The sequence below is a fragment of the Rhineura floridana genome, chromosome 3, assembly GCF_030035675.1.
Source record: "Rhineura floridana isolate rRhiFlo1 chromosome 3, rRhiFlo1.hap2, whole genome shotgun sequence".
NCBI lineage: Eukaryota > Metazoa > Chordata > Lepidosauria > Squamata > Rhineuridae > Rhineura > Rhineura floridana.
This window is the reverse complement of record NC_084482.1, coordinates 74,378,342-74,403,769: the sequence shown is the minus strand read 5'-3', so window position 1 is coordinate 74,403,769 and position 25,428 is coordinate 74,378,342. Positions and strand designations below refer to the sequence as shown.

The following is a 25,428-nucleotide window of genomic DNA, read 5'->3' as shown; positions in this document are numbered from 1 at the left end:
TGCCATCTTGTCCCCAAAGCTATTTAACATCTATATGAAGCTCTTAGGAGCAGTCATCAGGAGATGTAGGGCAATGTGTCAGCAGTACACTGATGATACCCAGCTTACTTCTCTGTAACATCTAGCCAGCAAAGCATCCAAATTGTCTGTACCGAGATTTACAGACCTTTCCAGGTTTCCCTATAAACACAAAAACCGGGAGTGGAAAGGAGAAATCCTGGGTCTTAATTTTGCACTCTAATGAATGGCAGATTTTAATCCTTCTCTGGCCTTCACCAACTTGGTGCCCTCCAGATGTTTCAGAGTACAAGTCCCATCATCCTTGACCATTGGCTATGCTGACTGGTCTTGATGGGAGGTGTAGTCCAAAACAACTGGAGAGCACCAGGTTGGTGAAGGTTGGTCTGGAAGATGGCTTTGGTAAAGGCAGGGAGGGATTGAGAGCTTTGTTGACAATAGATAAGTACCCAAGCATTGTGACCAAGAGATTGTGACTCATAAAGTTCCTGGTACAGATCTCGCCTCTGTTGTGAGCAGAATAGGTGTCGGAAGGCAGAGCTGGGGTCCCAATCCCGGGGAGCTGGATCCCGGAGAGTTGGGAGAAGAGTATTCAGATGGATGGCAGAGGGAAGGGGGAGGAACTTCCCCCCTTTGGAGCGAAGACGAAACAGAGGAACTGCCAGTGATAAGGTCGCTTAGCAACAGGGAGCCTGAGCCCTCCCTGGACATTCTCACGCCTCCCCCTCTTTCAGGCTCAGAGCAAGAGGGGGAAGAGGGAGGACTGCTCACAGCCGAAAAGCGGGGAGGCAGTTTACCATCAGCCCCTCCCCTATCCCCCATCCTGGAATCGGAAACTTCAGAAGAGGAGGGGGTGATGCTTCCCCCCTCACCGCGCACACGCAGACAGCTGAAAAGACAGGAGAGAAGGGGGGGAAGGCGGGCAGTACCTGAGGGGCAGTTAAGGAGGAGCGAAAGATTGCGCGCCCATTTGGCCCCTTCTTAAAGAACAGGCGGGAAGAAGTCCCTTGCTCTGTCAACTTTCTCCCAATGCCGCAGGACCTGTATCCCTGTATTGATTCATGAGAAAACGCAGTCTTTGTTTGGACATTACCCTAATAAAACACGAATTAACTACAATCGTTGGTCTGGTTCCTGAGTCACATCCTGGGCCTGACAGCTTGACAGAGCCACCTAAATCACCCTCAACGCTCTCTTCACTTGACTGGGACAAGATGTCAAAGGGAGCAGCGGGGGGGACGAACCCCACTTCTGAGACGGAAGAAGTGGAACTCCTGAGGACTAAGGTAGCTGATTTGCAGACGGATGTTCAAGCCCTGCTAGCAGCAGTCAAGGCGCTGAAGACGGATAATCAAACCTTGAAGGCCACGATAGACCAGATGCGAACAGCCCCTCCAGCTGCCGTAGTAAAGGTTCCCATTGGATTGCCCCCAAAATACGCGGGACAAAGTGATCAGTTGGCAACCTTCGTGGCTCAATGTGAGTTATATCTGGATGTCAGGCACACGGAATTTCCAGACGATGGGGCTAAAGTAGCTTTCGTGATTAGCCTCCTGGAGGGAGAAGCTGCAAAATGGGTGACTCCGTATCTCGTGAGAAAGGATACTGTCTTAGGAAGGTACAGAGGATTTATACAGGAGATGACCGAGATGTTTCAAGACCCGCAAAGGGCTGAAACAGTAGCGCGGCAACTAGGCGCTCTGAAGCAAGCTAAAGGGACTGTTTCCGAGTACACTAACGCTTTTAAAATTCTGTCCCAGGAAACTGGTTACAATGACGCCGCCCTGATGTTTATGTACCGGAGTGGATTAAATGCTGAAATCCTGGATGAGTTGGCCAGGACCTCCCCCCCCCGCTGACCTACCAGGGCTCATCCGGCTATGCCTACAGATAGATCACCGGATGGAAGGAAGGTGCCTGGAAAGGAAGCAGGAGGTCCCGAGATACTCAGCCTCGGCATCCCGCAACAAGACCCTTCCCACTGCAGGGATGGCAGGTAATGCAACTGAGGGACAGGGAGGGGCTAGGCCAAGACTGTCGGAAGAAGAAAAGGAAAGACGACGCCGGGAACGTTTATGCTTTTATTGTTCAAAGCCGGGCCATGTGGCCAGAGACTGTGGACTGAAAGGGGGGAAAGCCGAGCCGTCGGGAAACTAGAACACCCAGTCCACGTGCAGGCCGGTGGACTGGGGGCAGCGTTGTATAAAGGCCCCCCAACGATCCAACCTCCCTCAAAGGGGATGTTGGTCTTGCCTATTCGGATTACAACTTCCAGAGGAGTGGTGTTTAATTCCACTGCCTTAATTGACAGTGGAGCCTCCACAAATTTTATTGATGCAAAGTTAGTCAAGCGTCATGGAATTTCCCGGTGGAAACTGGACGCTCCCCTAGCTGTGGAGACTATCGATGGGAGACCCCTGAAGTCAGGAGGGGTGACACAAGCCACGGAGGAAGTGAAACTTCAAATCCCTGGGCACGAAGAGTTCATTTCGCTATACGTGTCAGATCTCTCGAACTTTGAGGTGATTCTGGGAATGCCCTGGCTAGCAAAGCATGAACCCAAAATAAGTTGGAAGGAGGCGGTGGTGTGGTTCACCTCACAGTATTGCCAGGAGAACTGTCAACCTGAAGGAATCAAGAACACCTTAGCGGGGGCAGTGCAAGAGATCGAGCAAGTGACCCTGCCACCAAAGTATGAAGAATTCAAAGATGTGTTTGATGAAAAAGAGGCAGAGACTTTACCCCCCCACCGCCCTTACAACTGTGCGATTGATCTAGTGCCAGGAGCCAGCATCCCATCAGGGAGAATCTACTCTCTCACAGAGAATGAGAGGGAGGCCCTGAAGGAATTCCTGGATAAAAACCTGAGGCGAGGATTCATACGCCCCTCACAATCCCCTGCTGGAGTGCCACTATTGTTTGTGAAAAAGAAGGGGGGGAACTCAGACCCTGTAACGACTATCGCGCATTGAACCAGATCACCATCCCCTACAGCTACCCGCTGCCCCTGATCTCAGAGTTGCTGGACCGACTGCGCTCTGCAAAAATCTTCACGAAGTTGGATTTGAGAGGAGCGTACAATCTGATCAGAATGAAGGAGGGAGATGAATGGAAAACAGGATTCTTGACCGCTTACGGACAGTATGAATACCTGGTCATGCCGTTCGGGCTTTGTGGAAGTCCAGGAATTTTTCAAAAATTCATGAACGACGTGTTTAGAGACTTGTTGGACACGTATGTAATCTGTTACTTAGATGATATCCTGGTGTTCTCAAAGAACCAGGAAGACCACGACCAGCATGTGAAGACGGTGTTGAAGAGACTGAGAGAAAATCACCTGTATGCTAAATTAGAGAAATGTGGATTTGACCTCAAGTCTCTAGACTTCCTTGGATATCGAATCTCAGCGGAAGGTGTGGAGATGGACCCAGGGAAAGTAAGCTGCATATTGGACTGGGGCCAACCTGTCACCAAAAAGGATGTACAACGGTTTTTGGGGTTTGCCAATTATTACAGAAAGTTCATTCCAGGGTTTTCCAAATTAACAGCTCCTCTGACTGACTGTTTAAGGGGAAAGAAGAAGTTTCAATGGACAGAGAACGCCACCGAGGCCTTTGAGGAGCTGAAGAGAAGGTTTGCTACTGAGCCCATTCTGCGCTTTGCTGATCCGAACCGCCCTTTCATCGTGGAAGCAGATGCTTCAGATTTTGCCATCGAGGGGGGGTCCTGCTACAATTAGACCAAGAAGGGAAGGAGCTGCACCCCTGTGCGTACTTCTCTCGGAAGTTAAAGCCTGCAGAGAAGAACTACACAGTTTGGGAGAAGGAGCTGCTGGCCATCAAGGACTCTTTTGAAAACTGGAGACAATACCTAGAGGGGACCTCTCATCGAATTGAAGTGCGCTCCGACCACAAGAAGCTTGAAAGCCTCCAAACAGCCAGAAAGCTGAACCAGACACAGATAAGATGGTCCCAGTTCTTCACTAGGTTTAACTTCCAGATTACTTACCATGCCCAAGCCAAAAACCAGAGAGCGGATGCCTTATCCAGACAGCCACAATTCAAAGAAAGTGAATCCGAGGACCAGCCTCAGTACGTAATCCCGCCAGAGAAATTAACGTTGGGAGTATGCCAGCCTTCATGGGAAGAGGAACTCGAAAAGGCACAACAAGAAGATGCAGACATGCTAAAATATCAGCAGGAGATGGGACAAGGTCAAGACTCAGAAGTAACCTTTCACTGGAGAAATGGACTGTTATGGTTCAAAACCGCCAGATATGTGCCAGAAGGGGAATTAAGGCTCAGAATCCTACGCCAGTGTCATGATTCCATCACAGCGGGACACTTTGGGATTTACAAGACCATTCAGAACGTGGCCAAGGACTTCTGGTCGCCTAAAATGCGTCGGGATATTGAGAGTTATCTAAAGTCCTGCTCTGTCTGTCTGCGGACAAAAACACAAACAGGGACACCAGCAGGACTGTTACAACCGTTGCCTGTCCCACACGAACCCTGGAAGGACCTCTCCATGGATTTTATAACTGATCTACCCAAGTCCCAAGGAATGACAGCCATCTTAGTAGTGGTGGATCTACTTACCAAAATGGCACACTTTCTTCCTTGTGCAGGGGCCTTAGAGGCTAAAGAAACGGCCAAGTTATTCATAAAAGAAGTCTACCGGCTGCATGGATTGCCAAACAGCGTAGTCTCAGACCGAGGAACTCAGTTCACAGCCAAATTTTGGAGAGCAATGTGGAAACAGTTGCAGACGGAATTAAAACTCTCCTCCGCCTATCACCCCCAGACAGATGGGCAGACGGAACGCTTGAACGCCGTTTTGGAAAGATATTTACGAAGTTATGTGTCCTATCAACAGACTGACTGGGTATCATATTTGCATTTTACAGAGTTCGCCTACAACAATTCTCTGCACTCCAGCACTCAACAAACCCCGTTCTTCGCTAATTATGGATTCCATCCTAAAGTCTTTCCAAGCAGCTCAGAAGGAATGCTGGTACCGGCAGCTGAGAACTTCCTTAAGGAATTGCAAGCGGCGCAACAGACACTGAAACAGCAGTTAAACGAAGCCAAAACGGAGTACAAGCGAGTTGCTGACCTGCACAGGAAGGAGGGCCCCCCCCTTCAACCGGGAGACCAGGTATGGCTGTCCACCCGCTTCCTCCAGATGCCGGGCAAATGTAGAAAATTACAAGAAAAGAGGGTGGGTCCTTTCGAAATAGAAACTCAAATCAATCCCGTGGCGTACCGACTGAAGCTGCCTGACACGTTTAAAATACATCCTGTGTTCCATCGATCCCTCTTAACGAAAGCCGCCCCTCCCAGTGAGTTACAGCCGGAGGAACCTCCCGGAGCTCCACTCCTGGTAAATGAGCAGCTTGAGTTTGAAGTTGAGGAGATCTTAGATTCCAGGATCAGACGCCACAAGCTGCAGTACTTGATTCACTGGAAAGGCTATGGGGTGGCTGACAGATCATGGGAAGATGCAGCTGATGTGCATGCTCCAGAATTGGTAAAACTTTTCCATCAACGTTTTCCCCACCGTCCCAAGCCAGACAAGGGGAGGGGGGCACAGCCTGGGAGGGGTGATGGTGTTGGAAGGCAGAGCTGGGGTCCCAATCCTGGGGAGCTGGATCCCGGAGAGTTGGGAGAAGAGTATTTGGATGGATGGCAGAGGGAAGGGGGAGGAACTTCCCCCCTTCGGAGCGAAGACGAAACTGAGGAACTGCCAGTGATAAGGTCGCTTAGCAACGGGGAGCCTGAGCCCTCCCTGGACATTCTCACGCCTCCCCCTCTTTCAGGCTCAGAGCAAGAGGGGGAAGAGGGAGGGCTGCTCACAGCCGAAAAGCGGGGAGGCAGTTTACCATCAGCCCCTCCCCTATCCCCCATCCTGGAATCGGAAACTTCAGAAGAGGAGGGGGTGATGCTTCCCCCCTCACCGCGCACACGCAGACAGCTGAAAAGACAGGAGAGAAGGGGGGAAGGCGGGCAGTACCTGAGGGGCAGTTAAGGAGGAGCGAAAGATTGCGCGCCCGTTTGGCCCCTTCTTAAAGAACAGGCGGGAAGAAGTCCCTTGCTCTGTCAACTTTCTCCCAATGCCGCAGGACCTGTATCCCTGTATTGATTCATGAGAAAACGCAGTCTTTGTTTGGACATTACCCTAATAAAACACGAATTAACTACAATCGTTGGCCTGGTTCCTGAGTCACATCCTGGGCCTGACAATAGGTGACCTTCAGCACATTCCTAACACTCGACTTTTCATCTGCAATAGTATAATAGTATTGGCCTGCCTTACAGGGCTACTGCAAGCTGCTGAGTTAATGTATGTGAAGTGCTTTAGTTAAATCTAATGTTACTATTTAAATGATAAGCATACTTATTAGCTAGTCAAGTGGTTCTTTTTAAACAAAGGGCCCATCCATAAGATTGTATAATCTGCAGTGTTATTGCTTTGTGTCCTCATTAATTCACCTTCGTCCATATGACTTTGCAAGCTAGTACGGATTTTTGCATTCGCAAATCTGCATTAGAAATACCACCAAAAACTAATATGCTTTCCTGTATCGATAATCGATCTCATTAACATCTGTGCACTCGGACGCAATGCCACAGACTTTCCTGCAATAGGCAGTGCATGGGCGTTCTTCCGTCATATGCCAAGCCCCTTGTCTCCTTCCCCCTAATAGCCAGTTGCATTTCTGGAACTGAAGTTGAATCCACCCCTCTGTCCATGCCTCCTTTTTCTTTCTTACAGTTCATTTCTGCTTCTGGTACTGAACTTGGGTTCTTCCTCCTTCTGGCCTCTGTAACTTGCATTTTTTTAAAAAAAAAAACTACTATTTTGCAATCAAATGTAAAATCAAATGTTTAATGAATAATATTTCCACTTTAAAGCTATTTTGCAATTTTAAGCAAACAATTCGTTGAAAACATGGAGTTTAAAGGAGGAGGTTTTTAACTGAGCTTCCTTGGACTGATGGAGGAAAGTGGGGGGGGGGACGAGCAAGCTCTATTACTTTAATGTGGCATTGATCCAGAAGCCGCAAAGCCTCTCTTTTCCTGCCCAACAGCTGATGGAGATGGAAAGGGAACCTAAACATACCAAAGAGCCAGCCAGATTTCGATCTCTCTCTCTCCCTGTGTGTGTGCGTGTGTGCGCGCACGCGCGCACAAGCTCTAACTTGTGTTCTTTTCCTCTGAGCCTGAAACCAACTAATCTGGGTGCTCCCTTTGCTAACTTGAAACTGAATGAGAGACGATCTCTTGCTTTCTTCCATGGTGGGCGGTGGAGGATCTAATGCAATTTGGGAGGAGGAGGCATGAAGAGGAGATTTGGTGGGTGCACTGGACAGAAGGAAAGCCCTTTCAAAATGATAACAGCAGGAGATAGTGGGAAACAATCAAACATGGAAAGGGATTTGCTTTCCAGTTTGACAAATTCAATGGAATTGGGAGTAACTAGTGGTTCCCATCCTTAGTATGCACAATGTTATAAGTAACAGCCCACCTGTTTATTTTGCTTACACTGGGGGGGGGGATATGTTCCTATCCTGTAACATTCTAGTGAAATCCTGAACCTTTTAATACCACAAATGTTCCAGTTTATTTTCTGTTCTGCTTTTGTTGTGCTCCAGACGGCAAAAATGCCATAACATTGGGGAAGCACTGCAAAACTAATAAAGTGGAATGTTATGTGGATCATTCAATATAAATCCACCATTATTCACTGTTATTGTGTCAATGATATGTTGCAGAATACACCTGCCAAAACAAACAAACCCACCAATCTGGAGGGGCCTTTAACATTTTTTAACATCACTGATATGATCTGATTTTACTCTTGGCAGAATAATGGGATTTTTTTGGTTTGTATTTTAGCTTTTGTAGCTGGACTAAGTTTTGTTAGTTCGGTTGCTGGGTTTTTAATTTGTGTCCATTTCTGGATTTTATGGCTGGATCTGATCTACTGCTGGGTTGGTTTTATTCACTTTTTAAATTGTTTCATTGTATGGTTTGATTTAATTCTGCCTATTTTACTGTGTATGTTGCCAGGACATTTATGAAGCAACTCATACGTTGAATGAATGAATAATATAATGTACCCCCACCCCTTTCAAATATGTCCACATCAGTGTTTCGTGTGTTCAGCCTCCACCCTATTGTATAACATCCGTGCAACCAGAACTTTCTTCAAAATCTATTTTTCTGACAGCTGGTGTTCGCATGGCCTTCAGTGTTTTGCACAAAAGAACTCATTGTCAGCAAATTTACATTGTGGAACATGAGTCTCATTTTTACAGTGGATCATAAAACTGGTTGTGCTTTTCTTTGTACCTCTCTGGAGTAGCAGCTGTCTAAAGATAAGAAACTAGGAACACAGGCAGCTGTGAATTATAAGAATAGTCCATCAGCATCAGTATTGTCTACATTGATCGGCAGCAGCTTTTTCCAGGGTTTCAGGCAGGGAGTCTTATCCAGTCCTGCCTCAAGATGTTGGGGATTGTGTAAGGAAGGATGCTTGACCTGACTTTTCTTTGGTTCATTTCAGTGGACCTAGGCATACTGTCTTGCTTGTGTTGCAATATGGGAAATAGCCCTTCATCACCTCTGACTTGTTTGTATCTCAGGAAGACCAGAACATGCTTCCAGACCCCAGAAGTGGATGTACTGATAAGCTATGAGGCAATAAGGAAGAGTTCAAAACATTGATACTGCCAGAGAATATTCCTTCAAATTAAACAATGATGCCAGCCACACCTTAATTTATGACACCTTAGGATTTAATAAGTTAAAAGTTGTTTTCCCCAAAATACAGGAATTCAGTTCATACATCTCCCTAGACATAGTAAGTTATCTCAAAATCCATTTTGTAGAAACAGACCCCAAAATTACATTTCAAAGGAACCCTTTCATGTCCCCTCCATCATGATGACACAGTTCCCCTCCCAGTTTACTCACAAGTCTATGAGACCCAAAATCACATTTTAAACTGGAGGTTTTGCCCAGATTAGATCAGCACTTGTAGCTCCAAAGTTCCTTCTGATACCCCACATTGCTGTTAAAGATCGGTAACATGCTTCACTGGACATCAGACCAAGGAAAGGATTAGGTTTCTGGGCCTGACAGCTGGCAATATTTGAAGGGGACAGCTTAGCTCTTGCCAGAAATAGAAATCAGAGCTGTATACAGCTGTATACTATCCATCCAGTGGCCCTGATCTGTGGGCCCCATGGAGGGCCAATCTGCACTGTCCCAAAGAGAGGGCCACCTGCCCCACCCCCGTTCATCCCCAAAGCTATTCAGGGGGCGAGGCTAAGGGCATTTTTAAAACTTAAAAATATGGTCAGGAGAGGGATGAGGGAAGGAGAAGATGCTGTGTCTACTTCTCCCCAACTGAGAGCAGGTAGGTACAACTATCACCACGCTGGAAGGAATCACTTTGCTTACCAGCTGGTAAGCAGGAAGATTCCACCCTGCAAGTTGCTGGTTGCTGCTCCTTTGTGAACAGCTTCTCTTAAGGTTGTCAGGTCAGAAGCATCCCAAAACCTGAGATTTCAGGGGCAGACCCTAGTGATGCTAGGGTGTGGGCCCGAGTGATGTCACAGGGGCAGGCCTTAGTGAAGTCATGGGGCGGGCCCTAGTGAAGTCATTAAGCATGATCACAGTTGCTTGGCGCATACAATTTAAAACAAAAATGCTCTGATTGGAAATTAAGGTAGAATTCTTAGTTAAAAGATGGAGCCTGGGTAGGGAACATTTAATCTAGCCTACTTGCTTTCAGCAAGAAGGGTTTAAGTGCCTTCAGGCCAGTCCAGTCACCAGAAGGCCATTGCAGGAAGAAGGGAGCCTAGTGGTGTGGAGATCATAGAATCATAGAATACTAGAGTTGGAAGGGGCCTATAAGGCCATCGAATACAACCCTCTGCACAATGCAGGAATCCAAATCAAAGCATCCCTGACAGATGGCTGTCCAGCTGCCTCTTGAATGCCTCCAGTGTCGGAGAGCCCACTACCTCTCTAGGTAATTGGTTCCATAGTCGTATGACAATGTTAGATGGGAGCACTCAGGAGTAAACATGGATGCTCTGAAGGCCGCAATTCTAAACACACTTACTAAGCCCCATAGAACTCAACAGGACTTACTTCTGAGTAGATATAGTTTGGATTGTGCTGTTAGTAAAGCTTGACTAGGGGTCCCCTGCAAAGATATCCATATCCAAGCAGGGTTGGCAACCCCCTGCCTAGAATGCCCTGCCTTTATCTTTTAATGTGGCTGCTCCAAACGTCTTTACAGAAGTTCGCTTCAGAAAGATGTCTGAGAAATGAGTAAAAGTAAGAAGATTCTCTACCCTTTCTATCTACCCTGTGGGCTGCTATAAACTCACTTTGACAGCCAACCCAATTACAGTGAGTAATAATTGACAGAGAGAAAGCGCACATGGTTTGGTCTACCTTCACAGGCAGCAGCTTGGAAACAATAATTGCAGACACACTTCCAAATATGTGAATTCTCTTTTACCACTATTGGGCAAGAAACAAACTGCCATGCAACCAACAAGGTGCATCATCAATGGATTTTAGGGGGTTTTGCCGAGCGCATGCAACCACTGCTGTTGCTTCTATGCATGTAAGGGAATGAGGTTAACGGTAAATGAAACACAAACACAAACAGAAAAAGAAAAACAAAAGACAGTGATGCGTTCCTAAATGCAATACCATACCAACCATAACAAGATTCCTATGAGTAAGGCAGACAACTCAGCATCCCATAACAGGATTCATAACTGAAAACCAAAAGCTAAAGAAATCCTGGCATCCAGTCAGCGAAGGTCACAGAAATCCCCATGAAGCACAACCTGACCAGGGGGTTGCAGTTAGTACATAATGCTGCTGCACAACTGCTGACTTGAGCGAGACCCTGTCAGCACATAACACCTCTGCTCTGAAATCTGTACTGGTTGCTGATTTGCTACCAGGCCAAGTTCAAGGTGTACTTTCCATATTACAGGTGCCGCATAGTACTTGTTCTGCTCTTTTAAGAAATGGATCCTTTTGTGTGGCAGCACCTACGGTTTGGAACTCCCTGCCTATTGACACTAGGCAGGCGCCTTCACTGTACTCTTTTTGGCATTTGCTAAAAGCATTTTTTCTTTAGGCAAGCCTGCCTAGGCATATAGAAGCTATTATTCTTTTTATCTGTTTTTAACTCATTTTGGTTTTATTATTTTCAATGTTTTTAAATACCTGTTTTTAACTGTGTTTGCTAATAATTTTATTATTTTAATTCCTTCAGTAAACTGCTTTGAGGTTTTTTACAACAAAGTGGTATATAAATGTTGTAAGTAAAATACATCAATAAATTTCAGAGTCACTGTGGCCCTTGGGTCTTTTTCCTCTTTTAGGAACAAAGGAATCTTCCTTATACCGACTCAAGTCATCTTGTACTATCTAGCTCAGTACTGATTTTATGGACTAGCATTGACTCTCCAGGCTTCCAGACAACAGTCTTTTTCTGTGATTGGTGAAAGCATGTGCCCACCAATGAGCTACCGCCCTTCCCGTTTAAAAAAGTATATTTTGAAATGGTGCTTTTCAATACACTAATGAATGCACAGCATACTAGGGCAGATCCACACCATTCATTTAAAGCACATTCAACACCCATTTGAAGCACATGAATCCCACCACAGAATCATGGGAACTGCACTTTGTTAAGGGTGGTGAGAATTTTAACTGTGAGGGGAAACTACACTTCCCAGGATTCTTTAAGGGAAGCCATGAGCTTTAAATGTGACATTTAAATGCTTTATATGTATTGCGTGGATCTACTTAATAAATTTTGCCTGAATGTAAATTGTTTTAATTAAATTTTCAAAATGGATACGAGCTATAAAGTGTACTTGGTGACCATGGGCTACTCACCACCTCTCAGCTTAACCTGCCCCTCAGGATGAAAACAACGGAGAACCATGAACACCCCAAGGAAGAAGGGCACACTTAAAATGTAGGGGAAGTATTGTATAACCATAGTGTGAAATCAGATACTTATTGGGACACAGTATGAATAAATATTTATATAGCATGACTATAAAAGGTGTACTATTTACACAACCTGTAAAGATATTTATTGTGCAATCCTATGTTTGTTTACTCAGAAGCAAGTCCCAATGTATTCAGTGGGACTTTCTCAAACAAGAAAATTTCCAGAGAACTGAAGCCTCAAGTGATAAGGAACTGGTACTTTTACCAAGCCTTTTAAGTTGAGACCTTATCCCAGTCTGTGTCTGTGCTGGAATTGCTTTTTAAAAACATTTTCATTTTTAAAAAAGATGTTTTTCAAACTTTTAAAAATGTTTTTAAAGATGTTTTGTTTTAATATATTTTAAAATCTGTTTTCATGATGTTTTAAAGTGTTTTTAGTGCTTTTGTTTGCCGCCCTGGGCTCCTACTAAGAGGAAGGGTGGGATATAAATCAAATAATAAATAAATACACTTCATTCACCTAACCCAAAATTCAGAATCATGCCACTTTAAGCTGTTTCGCTACTGTTTATACTTGTTTTATGGTTATTGGATTTTAAAGGAATTTATTTCTTATTGTGAGCTGCCTGGGTTTCCAATCACCAACTCTACCTCACAGGGTTGTTGGTAAGACTACACACACACACACACACACACACACACACACACACACACACTTGCAGGTGTAAAAATACATCCCATATAATAGTTTATTGTCAAATCAGTTGGTCATTGCAGAACATTTTTTTTAAAATCAGTATTAGTTTCCTACACAATAAAAATTGTGATACCTAAGTAAGCCCTGCCTAATTGCTTTAAAAATAGGATTGGAGGGGGAGAGAACAATTTACAACACAAACACAATTCTTTGCTATGTTCACTCAAAAGTCTCATTAATTTATAGCACAATCCTAACCATGTCTACTCAAAAGTAAGTTCTATTGAATTCAATGAGGTTTACTCTGGGCACGTGGGATTAGCATTGCTTTACTCCCAGAAAAGCAAGTATTGGATTAAATACTTTCATATTGCAAAGGTTTTCAAAGCATCACCCTCTTCAACAGTCCAGGGTCTGACTCTTGCACACAAGAGAAAGAAAACTGAAAGCCATATACTTACTTACTCAAACTGAAAACATCATAACCACCATTTTCTGACGTTGCAATGAGGTCTAGGCACTGCCTGGGTCAACAAATCACAACCCTGGCTTCACTTATTGGCTACAATCCTGAAAGGGCTGGGTTAGAGTTAGGAGCTGCTATAACAGATATATTAAACAGATTTAACAGTTGTGGAGGGGCGGCGGCGGCTGAAGTTTTGGTGTATATATTGGAAACCAGACCACCTAGAAACTTAATTTTTGTTTTTAAATTGAAGCTGAGAGTCCAGAGATTAAGGTGAGTCACCCTGAGACCCAGAGGGAACCCCCAAAAGCTGGAGTATCTGGCCAAAAACCAGACACCTGGTAACCCTAGCTTCTTTGCATGCAGGGAAGCCACCTGCAAACACACAGCAACCGGCATCACACAGAATGAATCCTCCCACTTACCAGCTAATAAGCAAGAGGATTCCATACTGCATGGTGCTCTTTGCAAATTCGCTTGTGAAGCGAATTTGGATACTACACGGGGCTTGGGGAGGCCTTGTGGGAAGTAGGAGACTTCAGACAGGAAAGGCACCTACCTTCTCACATGAAAAGGTGCTTGCTTTTTCCAGTTTCTCTTTCTCCCTATGTACGCCTGCCTCTCCTTTGTGCCTGATGCCCCACTCCCTTATAGCTGTAGATTACTCTGAGCTGTCCAACCTGACCTGTAGAGATCTGGGGCTTTCTCAACCCGACTCAGCTGAGACCCAAATGCTTCAAAATAGGCCCAGTTTGGGTCTTGGCCAGATACATTGCACAGTCCTAATAAAAATCTTAATCCAGATTTTGAGTCCTCACTGTCTTCAGGATCAGGTATATTCACTGCCTGTCTTTTTAGTGTGAACCTATAACACACACTATGCTCATTCTCTCTAGCCTTCTTGGTAGATTGGGGATACCTTTCTTCTTTCTTAGACTGAGTGTGTCTGAATGTAGTAGTTTTAAAACGTGTCTATATACCATCTTTAGACCTGATACTATATTATTTCCTTTTCCTTGTAATAAACCAATTTGTCATTTAGATCATTACGTGTGCATTCTTTATTGGGTATTAGGGTTAAGGGAAAGAGAGAGATTTTACGCAGAAGTACAGGAAGAAATTGATAACACACCAAAACAAGATGTTCTGATAATTAGAATGCAAAAGTAGGGAACCGAGAAGAACTAGGAATTGTGGGAAAATGGAGTTTAGGAGATAGAAATGAAGCAGGAGAAAGACTTATTGAATTCTGTGAAGCCAATAATTAGTTTCTTGCAAACACATTTTTTGAGCAATCAAAAAGATGACTGTACACATGGACATCACCGAATAGTCAATATAAGAATCAAATCAATTATATAATTGGTAGCAGAAGATGGAGAAGTTCCATACTTTCTGTGAAAACAAGACCGGGAGCAGACTGCGGTACAGATCCTGAAACGGTAATATGAAAAATCAGATTAAAGCTAAACAACAACAAAACAATCATAATGCCAAAATACAATTTAAATAACATCCCAGAAGAATATAAAGATCAAATAAGGAACAGATTTGAGGCTTTAAACTTAGTTGATAGAGAACCAGAAGAACTATGGATTGAAGTCAGAGACATTATCAGGAGAGAATGCGAAAAGACAATAGCTCTCATTAAAAAGAGAGAAAACCCTCAATGGATGACGGAAGAAAATCTTAAAATGATTAAAGACTGAAGGAAAGCAAAAGCAAAAGGAGACAGAAACATGGACACAACCCTAAATGCAATAATACAGCGAGTAATACGTAGGGACAAAGAGAGCTATTATAATAATTATTGTAAAGAAATAGAAGAGGACAACAAAAAGGGTAGCACAAGAGTCATATTCCAAAATATTAGAGAAATGAAAGGGAAATTCAAACCAAGAGTAGGAATGTTGAATAATCAACAAGGGAACACACTGACTGACCGAGACAGAATAAAAGGAAGATGGAAGCAATACACTGAATAATTATAAAACAGTTGCCAGGATGACAAATTCATTCATACAAATTGTATATAGATAAAAAGACTGGTGCTAAACATGACAAAAAAGAGACTTGGGGTCATCTAGATGACTGCAAAATGCGTGACATGATCGCTTTGTGTTTTCATTATTTTTCGGTCATCCATATGACACCGCGCGCTTTTGCACATTTTCACGCGGTTAAATCTGCTTCTGCAATACCGCCAATCATGCAATTTGCTTTTTTAAACCGGGAATCATCCGCTGTACCTTCAGTACCGCGGACTTTACAGCTCTGGGCATTTGATGGGTGGTTCTTGGACGGTTCCCCATATCCCTTCCCTCATTCTCAGCCAATCACGTATTTCCACTGTTGCGCATGTGCGCGAATGTCAGGGGAAAGCCCGGAAAAAAGGAACCTATCAGAGCAATGGTGTGGTGTTGGGGGGGCCCCCTGCAACTTCTACTGTGCAGATGCCAAAAAGCACATTTGCGCAGAAGCAGCAACAGCGGTTAATTTTTAGCCAGCCTGCAAACTGGGCAGCCGCTCAGGATGAAATCTGCAATTGTGGTTGTTTGTAAACTTTTTCAAGGGAGAAAATATTTATCTTTGCCTAACCTCCACCTCCCCCCCCCCATCAAATGCCCTTCTTGAACTATTGGTCTTTGCTTCCAGGCATCCAGAGTGGAGGGAGAGGGGGGGAGAAGAGAAATGGAGGCTTTCCTCTTGGATTACAGACACTCAGGCACCCTTAGTCAATTTCGCTTTCCTGCCAGCAAGGCTACTCTCTTTGAGTCTTGTCAATTTCAACCACAGCCTGCAGGTTCTCCCAGCCCAGGTGAGCTGAAAAGCATACAGTGGCCTTTGCGAAATAAGGCAAATACAGCAAAAAACCCACAGGAATTATTGGCATACAAGTGGTTTGCTAGAGTGTCTCAGCCACCTGTAACCATAGAAACTGGTGGTCTACCTTCCTAGACATGACACATCATTACTTGCTGTTCTGGAGAAATAAGTGGAATTGCAATCGTGTGTATCTCCAGAAACGTTAATATGTGTAAAGGTAGAAGAGCATACAGTCGTTTTTGCGAAATAGCGCAAATACAAACAAACAAAAATACAGGAATTATAGGCATATAGGTGGTTTGCATGTTTCTTTTATCAGAGGGAACACCACAAAGCCTGTGCTGGTCGCTTCAGCACAGATTGACACAGCAGCACGTGGGGCTGTTTGCCCGCATTCCCTGCCCGAGCCAAGAGTGGCCCACCCGTGGGGGGGGCCTGTTTGCTTCCCTCAGGGGCAGCATTCCTGCCACCGAGCCGCATAACGGTCCGGGGCTGAACCCTGCAGTGAATGAGCCCAAGGGTTACGGGGAGGATTTGCCCGGCGATTACAAGCGCTGATCCCTTGCACTGCCCACAATCCCCCTGGATGGTCAGGGGCACCTGGAGACACACACCCCGGCCAGTGCTGCTCCAGAGTGGTGAGCGACAAGGAACTCCATTACAGCCACTACTACCAAACCATCAGGAAATTCAAACTTTCGTGCTCATACGTTCAAGCACACGCGCCTTGTTGTGCTTTGTTGCAAAGCGGGAGAGGAGCATACATCATATTTTTGCGGACCAATTGGCTGATAGGGGGGAGTGTTATGGACAGAGCTGGGAAAAAGTGAGAAGAAGTACCGGTCCTCTCGCTGTGTGTGTGGGCGCAAAATTTTTAATTGGGAAAATATTTTTAATTGGGAAAGAACGAACAAACAGGTAAAGTGAGGACTGTCAGATGACAAACAGGATATGGAAAACATGGATTATCCAGCTCCGTTTGGATGAGCCCTTGGTTTAAGTGCAAACTGTTCTACAGGGTTAGGAAAGGACAATCCAAATATTCTGAACTTAAACAAATTTGAGAGATCATAGTGCATTCTGTAATACAGAGTGATGGCAGGAACAGGAATATGTCAAGATTGTCCAAAGTATACATAACAGAAAAAGCAGAAGAGGAATTTCATCCTTACTTTGGTTTGGACTTATGAGGTGGAGGAAAGATCTGAGAAACTGTCAATATGAGTTGTTCAATAGTCATGTTTCTGATCCAGGTGTTAGGAGGAGTTGCTGAGACAAAAGGCCACCAAAGAGATTTCAGGATTTTGTTACAGTTTTCAGCAGCCAGCTGATATGCTTGTTAAAATAAAGGGGGAAGATGTGTTGTATTCTGTGAACTATAACCTATGCTTAAGAAATTTGTCCTGAGCAGAACACAGTAGTTGAAGGGAGAGATGGAGGAAGGAGAGAGAAGAAAAAGGCAGAAAAAATATGCTGAGAATGTGATTGGATGTTATGAATAAAGATCTTATTAAAAATCATTTGGATCTATGTCTGGTGGGTAAAGTGGTAGATATAAAAAGGACATAGCATACTCAGTGGTTCCAGGAAAGGAGGGGGGAGAGTGAATTTGTTGTTTGAGCTCCTAAACATTTATAGTATTCTGGAGAAATGCCTGGCTGCCTGGAATGGGAATCTGTGGGGGAAGGGGGAAGAGCAAGAGGAGCACTCCTCCCCACTGGATACCCCACAATCTCCAGATTCCCAGACTTCATTTTTAAACTAAGGGTAGAAACACACTCAGTGTTTTGCTGGCTCCTGTGTGACTCCATCTCACTCTTCTGAAAATGGGGGCACATGACACTAGTCAAACCTCACCCCTTTTACTATAAAACCTGCTGGGAGCCACTTGAGTGCCCTTTTTTTTCTTTTAAAGTCATCTTCAAAGAGATTTTGCAACTGGTCAGCAGATCAACCCATTCCCTGTCCAGGTGTGGTTAATGGAAACACTTTGCTGTGGCAACTAGTGTGTTCGCAGCCTAAGTAAGTTACTAGCACTTACAGAATGTGAGCATAAGGCAAAAGCTGCAGGCAGTATTCTCCTAATTTGTTTTGTGAGAAACTAGCCTGCTCCCATTGTTTGTACCCAACAAATGAAATCATAGCAATAACTGATGGAAAGCAGATCTGGCCAGTTAGACAAAGAGTAGGTTAGAAGGAAACATCCTGAGAAGGAGGTTCTTGGTTTGTTGGCTGACTCTGGCTCTCCTTACGCCATAATTCCTGCTCAGCTATACCAGGTACTATTTTCCAAGCCATGTTTCTACTTGGATATATACCCAGGGGTTACCCCTGTTGTCTTCAATGGATATTTCCAAGCTACTCCAGATAATTTGCTTGCTTGAACTCCTAAACATCATGCCCTGGAGAAAAGCCTGGTTAGCTGGAATGTGCATCCACAGGGGGTCAGGGATAAGGGGGACAGTCCACTCCGTTGGATACCCCATAGTCTCCAGATTCCCAGCCTTCATTTTCTAACTGAGTAAGTTACTAGCACTTCTAGAATTGGAGTATAAGGCAAAACCAGCAAGTACTATTCTCCTAATTTGTTTCGTGAGAAACTAGCTGCTCCCACCTTTCATTGTTGGTAGCCAACAAATGAAGACATAGCAATAACTAACATTTAGGAAAGCAGATCTGGCCAGATAGACAAAGAGTAAGTTAGAGGGAAACTTCCTGAGAAGGAAGTTTGTGGTTTGTTCTTAAGTCTTTTCTGTTGGGACGCTTCCAGTCCCGACTGTTGCTATTTCCGGGTGGGAATCAATCACACACTGGCATATTCAGGTTGTGCAATTAAACTTGATTGGAAAGTTGGGAACAACAAATTCACTTCCCTGAAAGTTCAGACTTTTTGTGATAAGGAAACTGCAAGGCAGCATCCAGTAGATATGTAAAAAATATCCCTAATAAAATGGTATTATAAATGTCCTTAGAGGTCCCCCTGCCCAAATTTAATCCACTCAACAAGTCTGCCATTCGTTTCATAAATGTATACCAACACCTTCAGCACTATAATGTTCCCAGTGTGACACTGATCTCAGCATTGCACTGAGGCATCTGTGGGAACAGGTGGGGGAACCAGCACAATACGACATGTCTGCATGTTTATGATCCAGGTGAGAAGCTGTGGACTCTCTATGATGTTGACATTCTGTGCCCATTGTCATTCTAAAATTCCCAGTTTCTTCTAGGATTGTCTGTTTCTAATAAAAACTCACAGTGCTTGCACTGAAGATCTTGGAATCCAGGGTTGTCTTTTACCCTGAGTCCCTGAATCAGTATCCTTGTGTGCTGTTAAATAAAAAGGCCATGAACCATAAACGTTTCTCTTACCCATACAAAAAAAGCCCTTGAATTATTGCTAGATCAAGTTTGCTCCTGTTTGATGAAGTTAGTTTTAACTTGGGATCCATTCTAAACTGAGAAGTTAATACCTTTTTGTCAGCTCCTGAGATGTGCTTCATATTGGAAAGTGTCCAAAGACACTCTAGTTCTGAGCTTCTTGTTCTTAGGCTGGACTAAAATGTTTTAAGTACCCAATAATATATCCTAGGATGGTTGGCACTTTCTTCAGTGCTATGATTTAAGTGAGTTTAAATTGCATAACTGAATTTATTCAGAGCATTTAAAAAAAAAATAGGATTGGCAAACTCTTTTTGTTTGTTTGTTTGTTTGCTCTATCCTAGGCCACATCTGTACCTTCAAGCACTCTTAATACCACCTTAACAGTGATAACAACAACAACAATACCACCTTAACAGAAATGTCTTTCACCAAAGATTCTTGGAAGCTGTAGTTTGCTAAAGATGCTGAGAGTTGTTAGGAGACCCCTATTCCCCTCACAGAGTTAGAATTCCTAGAGTTACCTGTGTGTGTGTGTGTGCCTTCAAGTCGATTATGACTTATGGTGACCCTATGAATCAGCGACCTCCAACAGCATCTGTCATGAACCACCCTGTTCAGATGATCCATTAATGATACTCTTTTCCACATCCACAGACCTGTGCATGCGTGGAAATTAAAAAAAACTTTGTACACTCTTCCAAAAAAGTGCATGGAAAGCAGATGACCTTTATGGAACAATCACTAAAAAGGGGTAGACTTAGGGGAGTAGCCAATGCTAAAGTAATTTAGACAAAAAAAGAAAGCCCACACGTATGGATACTTGAAAATCAGGTTTTCACAATATAAATCCAACCACAAATAGGACATGTATGGATCTTGAGGCCACCAACCAAATATGGAAAATGTGGATTTTGTGGTTAGGTATGGATGGGCCCAAAGCTGAGAATCTGAAGCATCTGTGCTGTGCTGTGCTGCTCTTGCTTAGAATTGTTTTACTTTTTTTGTAATTATATAAAAACTGTTTTACTTATTTTGTTTTGAAATATATTGGCTGTAACCCCACCATGGACCTTATGGTGAAGGGCAGGTAAGAAATCTTCTAAATAAATAAAATAAAATAAAATCTGGATAATATTTAGGTAAGCCCCCTTTGATCAGAACAGATTTATCCCCCAAAGCTAGGTATTTTATGGATTTGATTTTATTGTATGTATAGTTTACTATTATAAGCTGCTTTGAGTTACTTTGTTGGGGGGGGGGAAGAGAAGCAAGATAGACTTTTTAAAATAAAATAAGGATTATTAATATTTAGTGGGATGTAGTCTTTTCCAGGAGATATAAAGCTGGAACCCTCCACAGTTCTTGTCTTGCTTTAAACAAACCAAATCACCTTCCCTCCAACTTCCCTCCTGGAGGGAAGGATCAAATGCACGAGTCACAAGCTCCCAGCCTCTAATCCTGCTTTTGTTATACACCTTCTCTACTATGGACAACTGCATCATTACAACATATCACTACACCCACTGTACCTTTCATCTGTCTGGACCACACTATTGTATTATATCACCTCCCTCCCTTCCTACCCCTCTCCCCACTGACCATAATTTGACAGAAATTACCTTCTATATTTCCAGTTTTCTCTCTGGGTTGAGGAGGGAGGGGACAGCAAGTCCTCCCATATAGCTGGAAAACTTTCCCTGGGTTTGGCACTTCTGTGTCATCATACATGGTCTACAGTGAAGAAAATGAGATGTTCTGAATTAATCTTGGATTAAAATAGAAGCGTTCATCTTGTCAAGTTTCATTTCTTTTGTTCTTCACTTAATCTATTTTCTTTTGTTTCTGTTCCTTTTGGGGTGGTGGTGGGCAGGTTCAATATCCTGATAGTTATGGGAACATCTGTGTTTGGGCTACACCTGAGCAAAATGAGAGTCAGTTAATTTTCTATTTTTAGTAATAAACATGTACTAATAATACATAAATATCAAAATATGGGTCATATAGCTTAAGATAAGCAATAACAATTCATTTTGTTTAATTTTTAATATTTTATTTATAATTATAAAAACAACAGCAGCAATAATAGCCACAGTGATCAAACAATGCAGTTCTCAGTATAGCAGTAGCATGCAATCAAGAGTCCCATTTCATCCTAATGCCTTCCTGAAGAGGAAGTGTGTGATCAGCTTTTTAGTTCATCAGGTTCTTCCAAACCAGCTTCTGTGTCCCTTATGGTGGGAAAAGGTCCAGGCCTTTGTTAACAAACATAAAAAAGGGAAACCACTCTTCCACAAAATTGCCATGCTTAATTGTTCTTTTTGCAAGCCTACAATGATGGGTTTGCTTGTAGGACAGTACTATCTTCCAGACTTGTGTAAACCAGCTCTGTACTAATAATCCTGGCAGAGTAGTTATATTTCCATCCTGGCTGCTGCCAGGAGGAAATAAACTACCTCTCTATGGCACAATTGCCTCCTCACGCCATCTAAAATATTTAGCAGTGCCAAAGCTGATTTGGGAGAAATAATTTTCAACACTATGCTTGAACGAATTCCAAAGATTTTGGTCCCAGAACTCTTTTACCTTGAGACATTTCCACCATAAATGAAGAAGAGTTCCAGACATTTGACAGCTCCTCCAATAATTTGGGAACAGAATATTATTAATGTTATGTAGCCAAATAGCATAGTGTCGCTGGTAGATCACTTAGTCCACCTTTGTTGTTGGTATGGTTTGAGTCAAGTTGCCCAACATCATGAGAACATCTTCTGCAAACTATTGATCAGATGCAGCCTCTCCTTAACTTCTCCCACAAATCTGTTGACAATGTTTGTGTCCATATGTGGGTGTTATCTCACACAATGGGGAGTTCCAATCTAACATGCACATGTCCACCCCAGATGTGTGGTTTACATTTTCTGTCTCTAATTCCAAAACCAATGTTTCCCCTCCACACTAGAAGGCAGACCTTGATGGGATATATCCACATGGAGTGTGCATTTCCCTCTCCCCTGAATTGTTACATACCACCCTCTATTACCCCCATTACAATTTTTTCAAAATGGGCATACACTCAGGTATTTAACAATGTGCATGCACATTTAAAAAAAAATCCCAGGAAGTTTGCAAGAGCAAATGTTACCCGCATATTTCACAATGGGAAAAATGAAGGGTTGTGATTTGGGGAGGGGAGAAAATATACACAAACACATACATAATTCATGTCTCTTTCTGCAATGAAAGCAATTTCTGCAGAAGATCTCACTCGGAGCTGTCACCAGAAAACCAGCTAAGGAATTCTGCCTGCCTGCTTTCCTCCCTCCTTAGCCTGGTATGCTCCCCACTTTCAGCAGAGGATGGCTTTCTAAATAACCAATTATGTAATCCAAACATTTTGCAAATATTTAAAACCTTGGAGAAAGCAGCAAAAAAGCTTATTCCTCTCACCCCTATTTAGACATGAACCTGACAAGACTCTAGTCAATTTCAGGAAGCTCTGCCAGTACTGTATGCTCCCTCAATTTTTCCTTCCATTGCCTCCCAATTTCCATCTCTCTTTACTGGTAATTCATGTTTACATATTGTAGCTATTGAAGTCCCCTTTTAGGATGCACACCTTAACATGGTGAGGGGTTTTGAGAGTGTTGAAGAAGCTGAGAGCAATGCCGTCAGTTGTCTAGACCCTACAGGCCCTGGTTGTCTGGGAGGTTCTTCAAGACGCTCCTGCCCAACAGTGTCAAGTGCAGTGGTCTCCTGATCTCAAGCAGACAGTTCAGGTTCCTGAACATGATCTGGTTCCTTAGCTGCTGCTAGTTGGCAGTCTCCAACTTTGTGGCTGGATTTCTGCTAGATTCAGGGGTCATGACAGATCATAATGGACTAGGAACAGGGTTACTAGAAGCATATAAATCCTCATTTATCATTTGTCATTCATTTTTTCCATCATGGAACCTAAGGTACCATACATGTTGACTGCAGGCAGTTACACATCCAAATGCTAACAAGATCCAGACCTGCTTAGCTTTAGCAAGGTGTGCCTTGTGCCTTCAGACCATACCATGGGACATGAGAGTAGATTCCTCTTGAAGCTCCCTAGGGAAAGCTTTGCAAAGCTTTGCAAAGGTGGGGCACTATCTACTCAAGGACTCCCTGCCTCATCTCAGTAGATAGATACACCCCAGAGGAGGGCTTCTGAACAGACCTCAGAGAGGTCATTAAATAATTTAGAATGGAGAAGTATTAGGGAGAGGGGTGCTTCTCCTTCCCTATCAATCATTGTCTGCTCTAATCCCAGTGGCTTTTCAATCATGTGGTTTCCAAATGCAACACACATTTTGAAGCCTGCAGGAGGAACAGCCACTGAGGGATGATCTAGAGTAGAAAAGCAGCAGGAAAGGAAGATTTAAGTACCCTTGCTGCTCGTTGCTTCTCCACCTTGAATTCCTTTCTTCCAAAGCTGCTGTTCTTTAAAACAAAAATAACACATGGACAGTGAATATGCACTTGTGTGTTATGTTAGATAACCCCTCAAAGTTGTTGTGATGATCCAAAGTTGTTGTGATTTCCCTGTCTAGAGGCAGGAATCAAATAAAATCTTTGCATCAGTTTTTAAGTCTGTTCTAAGGAATGAAATGACTTTTATTTAGAAACCTGAGAGGCACATACATTTTTGGAGAACAGTGAGTCACCATTAGTTTCACAACCTCTTTCTCCAAAAATTAGTCCTTGACAGTAGTGACTCAAATGCACACAAAGACCAAATGGGGGCTGAGAGCTTCTGCTTCACCAAACTAGAAATAATGTGAAGGATAGCAGGACAAGGTATGAAATAATAATAAAAAGTACTACCTATTTATTTCAGAAGAAATAGCCTGTTTTTTTCAACTGAACAGCTTTCAGTAGGGCCAGTATGGCAATAAAAGCATCCATTTACATTGTATACTTTTACAATGTTTATGTTATGCTGTTCCTAACTAAAACAGCATAAGGTATAAAACCTATGGTCACTGAGTTTTTTTCTGAGACTATTTCTCCTCAGGGTGCCAAACAGATCCGGTGGAATGGGACTATTCAAGCGGATATACAGTTATTTTTGACCTCCTCCAGGGCACAAATCTTAAGAGACCAACTTTTGGCTGCGGATGACCCTTTGAAATACTATCTTGCAATAACTTTGGAGATCAGACAGCTGATGCTCAACTCCCAGCCCCTTAGACCACTAAAGCATGGTTGGTATGACAACCAATGTGTTATGTATAAATGAACCCTGGTAAGAGCAATACGGAAGATCAGGAGAGTAGATTCCCTAGAAAATTTTGACACCTACATCCTTACTCGTAGAGAATATAAAAATCTCTTACGGAAAAAAAAGCTGACTATATCTGCCAGCAGTGGATGGATCTTGGTCTGGCCTCTTTAGAAAAAAATGCGGATAGATTCTGGGCTTTAGTGACAAAGGGGATTAGGGGGGATCACTCCCCCCTTGACAACCAAATTACCTCTTCTCAATGGTCCTCCTACTTCCTTGCCCTCTGCACCTATTCCTCTCCCTCGCCTCATGTTGATTCTTATTTTAACTTTAATCCTCTGATCTTTTCTTCTTGTCCCGAATGGGATCCAGTCACTTCTCAAGAAATATGTATCTTGATTTCTTCCTTACCTGCAAAGAAAGCCCCGGGAGAGGACATGCTCCCCGCTGAGTTGTTCAAAGCTAACCCGGACTGGTGGGCCCCTGTATTTGCCAAATGTTTACTTTCATAAACCAATATAGCAAAGTCCCTCCTGGGTGGGGAATTAGCATTGTGGTCCCGATTCACAAAAAGGGTTCTAAGGCCGACCCTAAACATTTCAGACCGATCAGCCTACTTGATATAGTTGCCAAACTTTATGCTAAGTACTTGTTAGGCAAACTAGATACTTGGGCTGCTGAGAATTTGGTGATTGCTGAAGAACAGGCGGGGTTTACAAAAGGAAAATCAACTGTTGACCAATGTTTCATATTGCTCCACCTTATTCAAAAATACGCTGGGCGTGGA

At 43.5% G+C, this 25,428-nt stretch overlaps 1 protein-coding gene across 1 annotated transcript in view; it reads right to left on the bottom strand.

Moving 5' to 3' along the window:
• The window catches only part of LOC133378762 (CD209 antigen-like protein C), a 33,600-nt gene extending 12,479 nt beyond the window's left edge, over positions 1-21,121 (bottom strand). The window contains exon 1 of the mRNA XM_061613389.1: positions 21,013-21,121. Within this exon, the coding sequence (XP_061469373.1) occupies positions 21,013-21,121 (109 nt within the window). The remainder of the gene's footprint in view (positions 1-21,012) is intronic.
• Between the last annotated feature and the right edge of the window lie 4,307 nt (positions 21,122-25,428).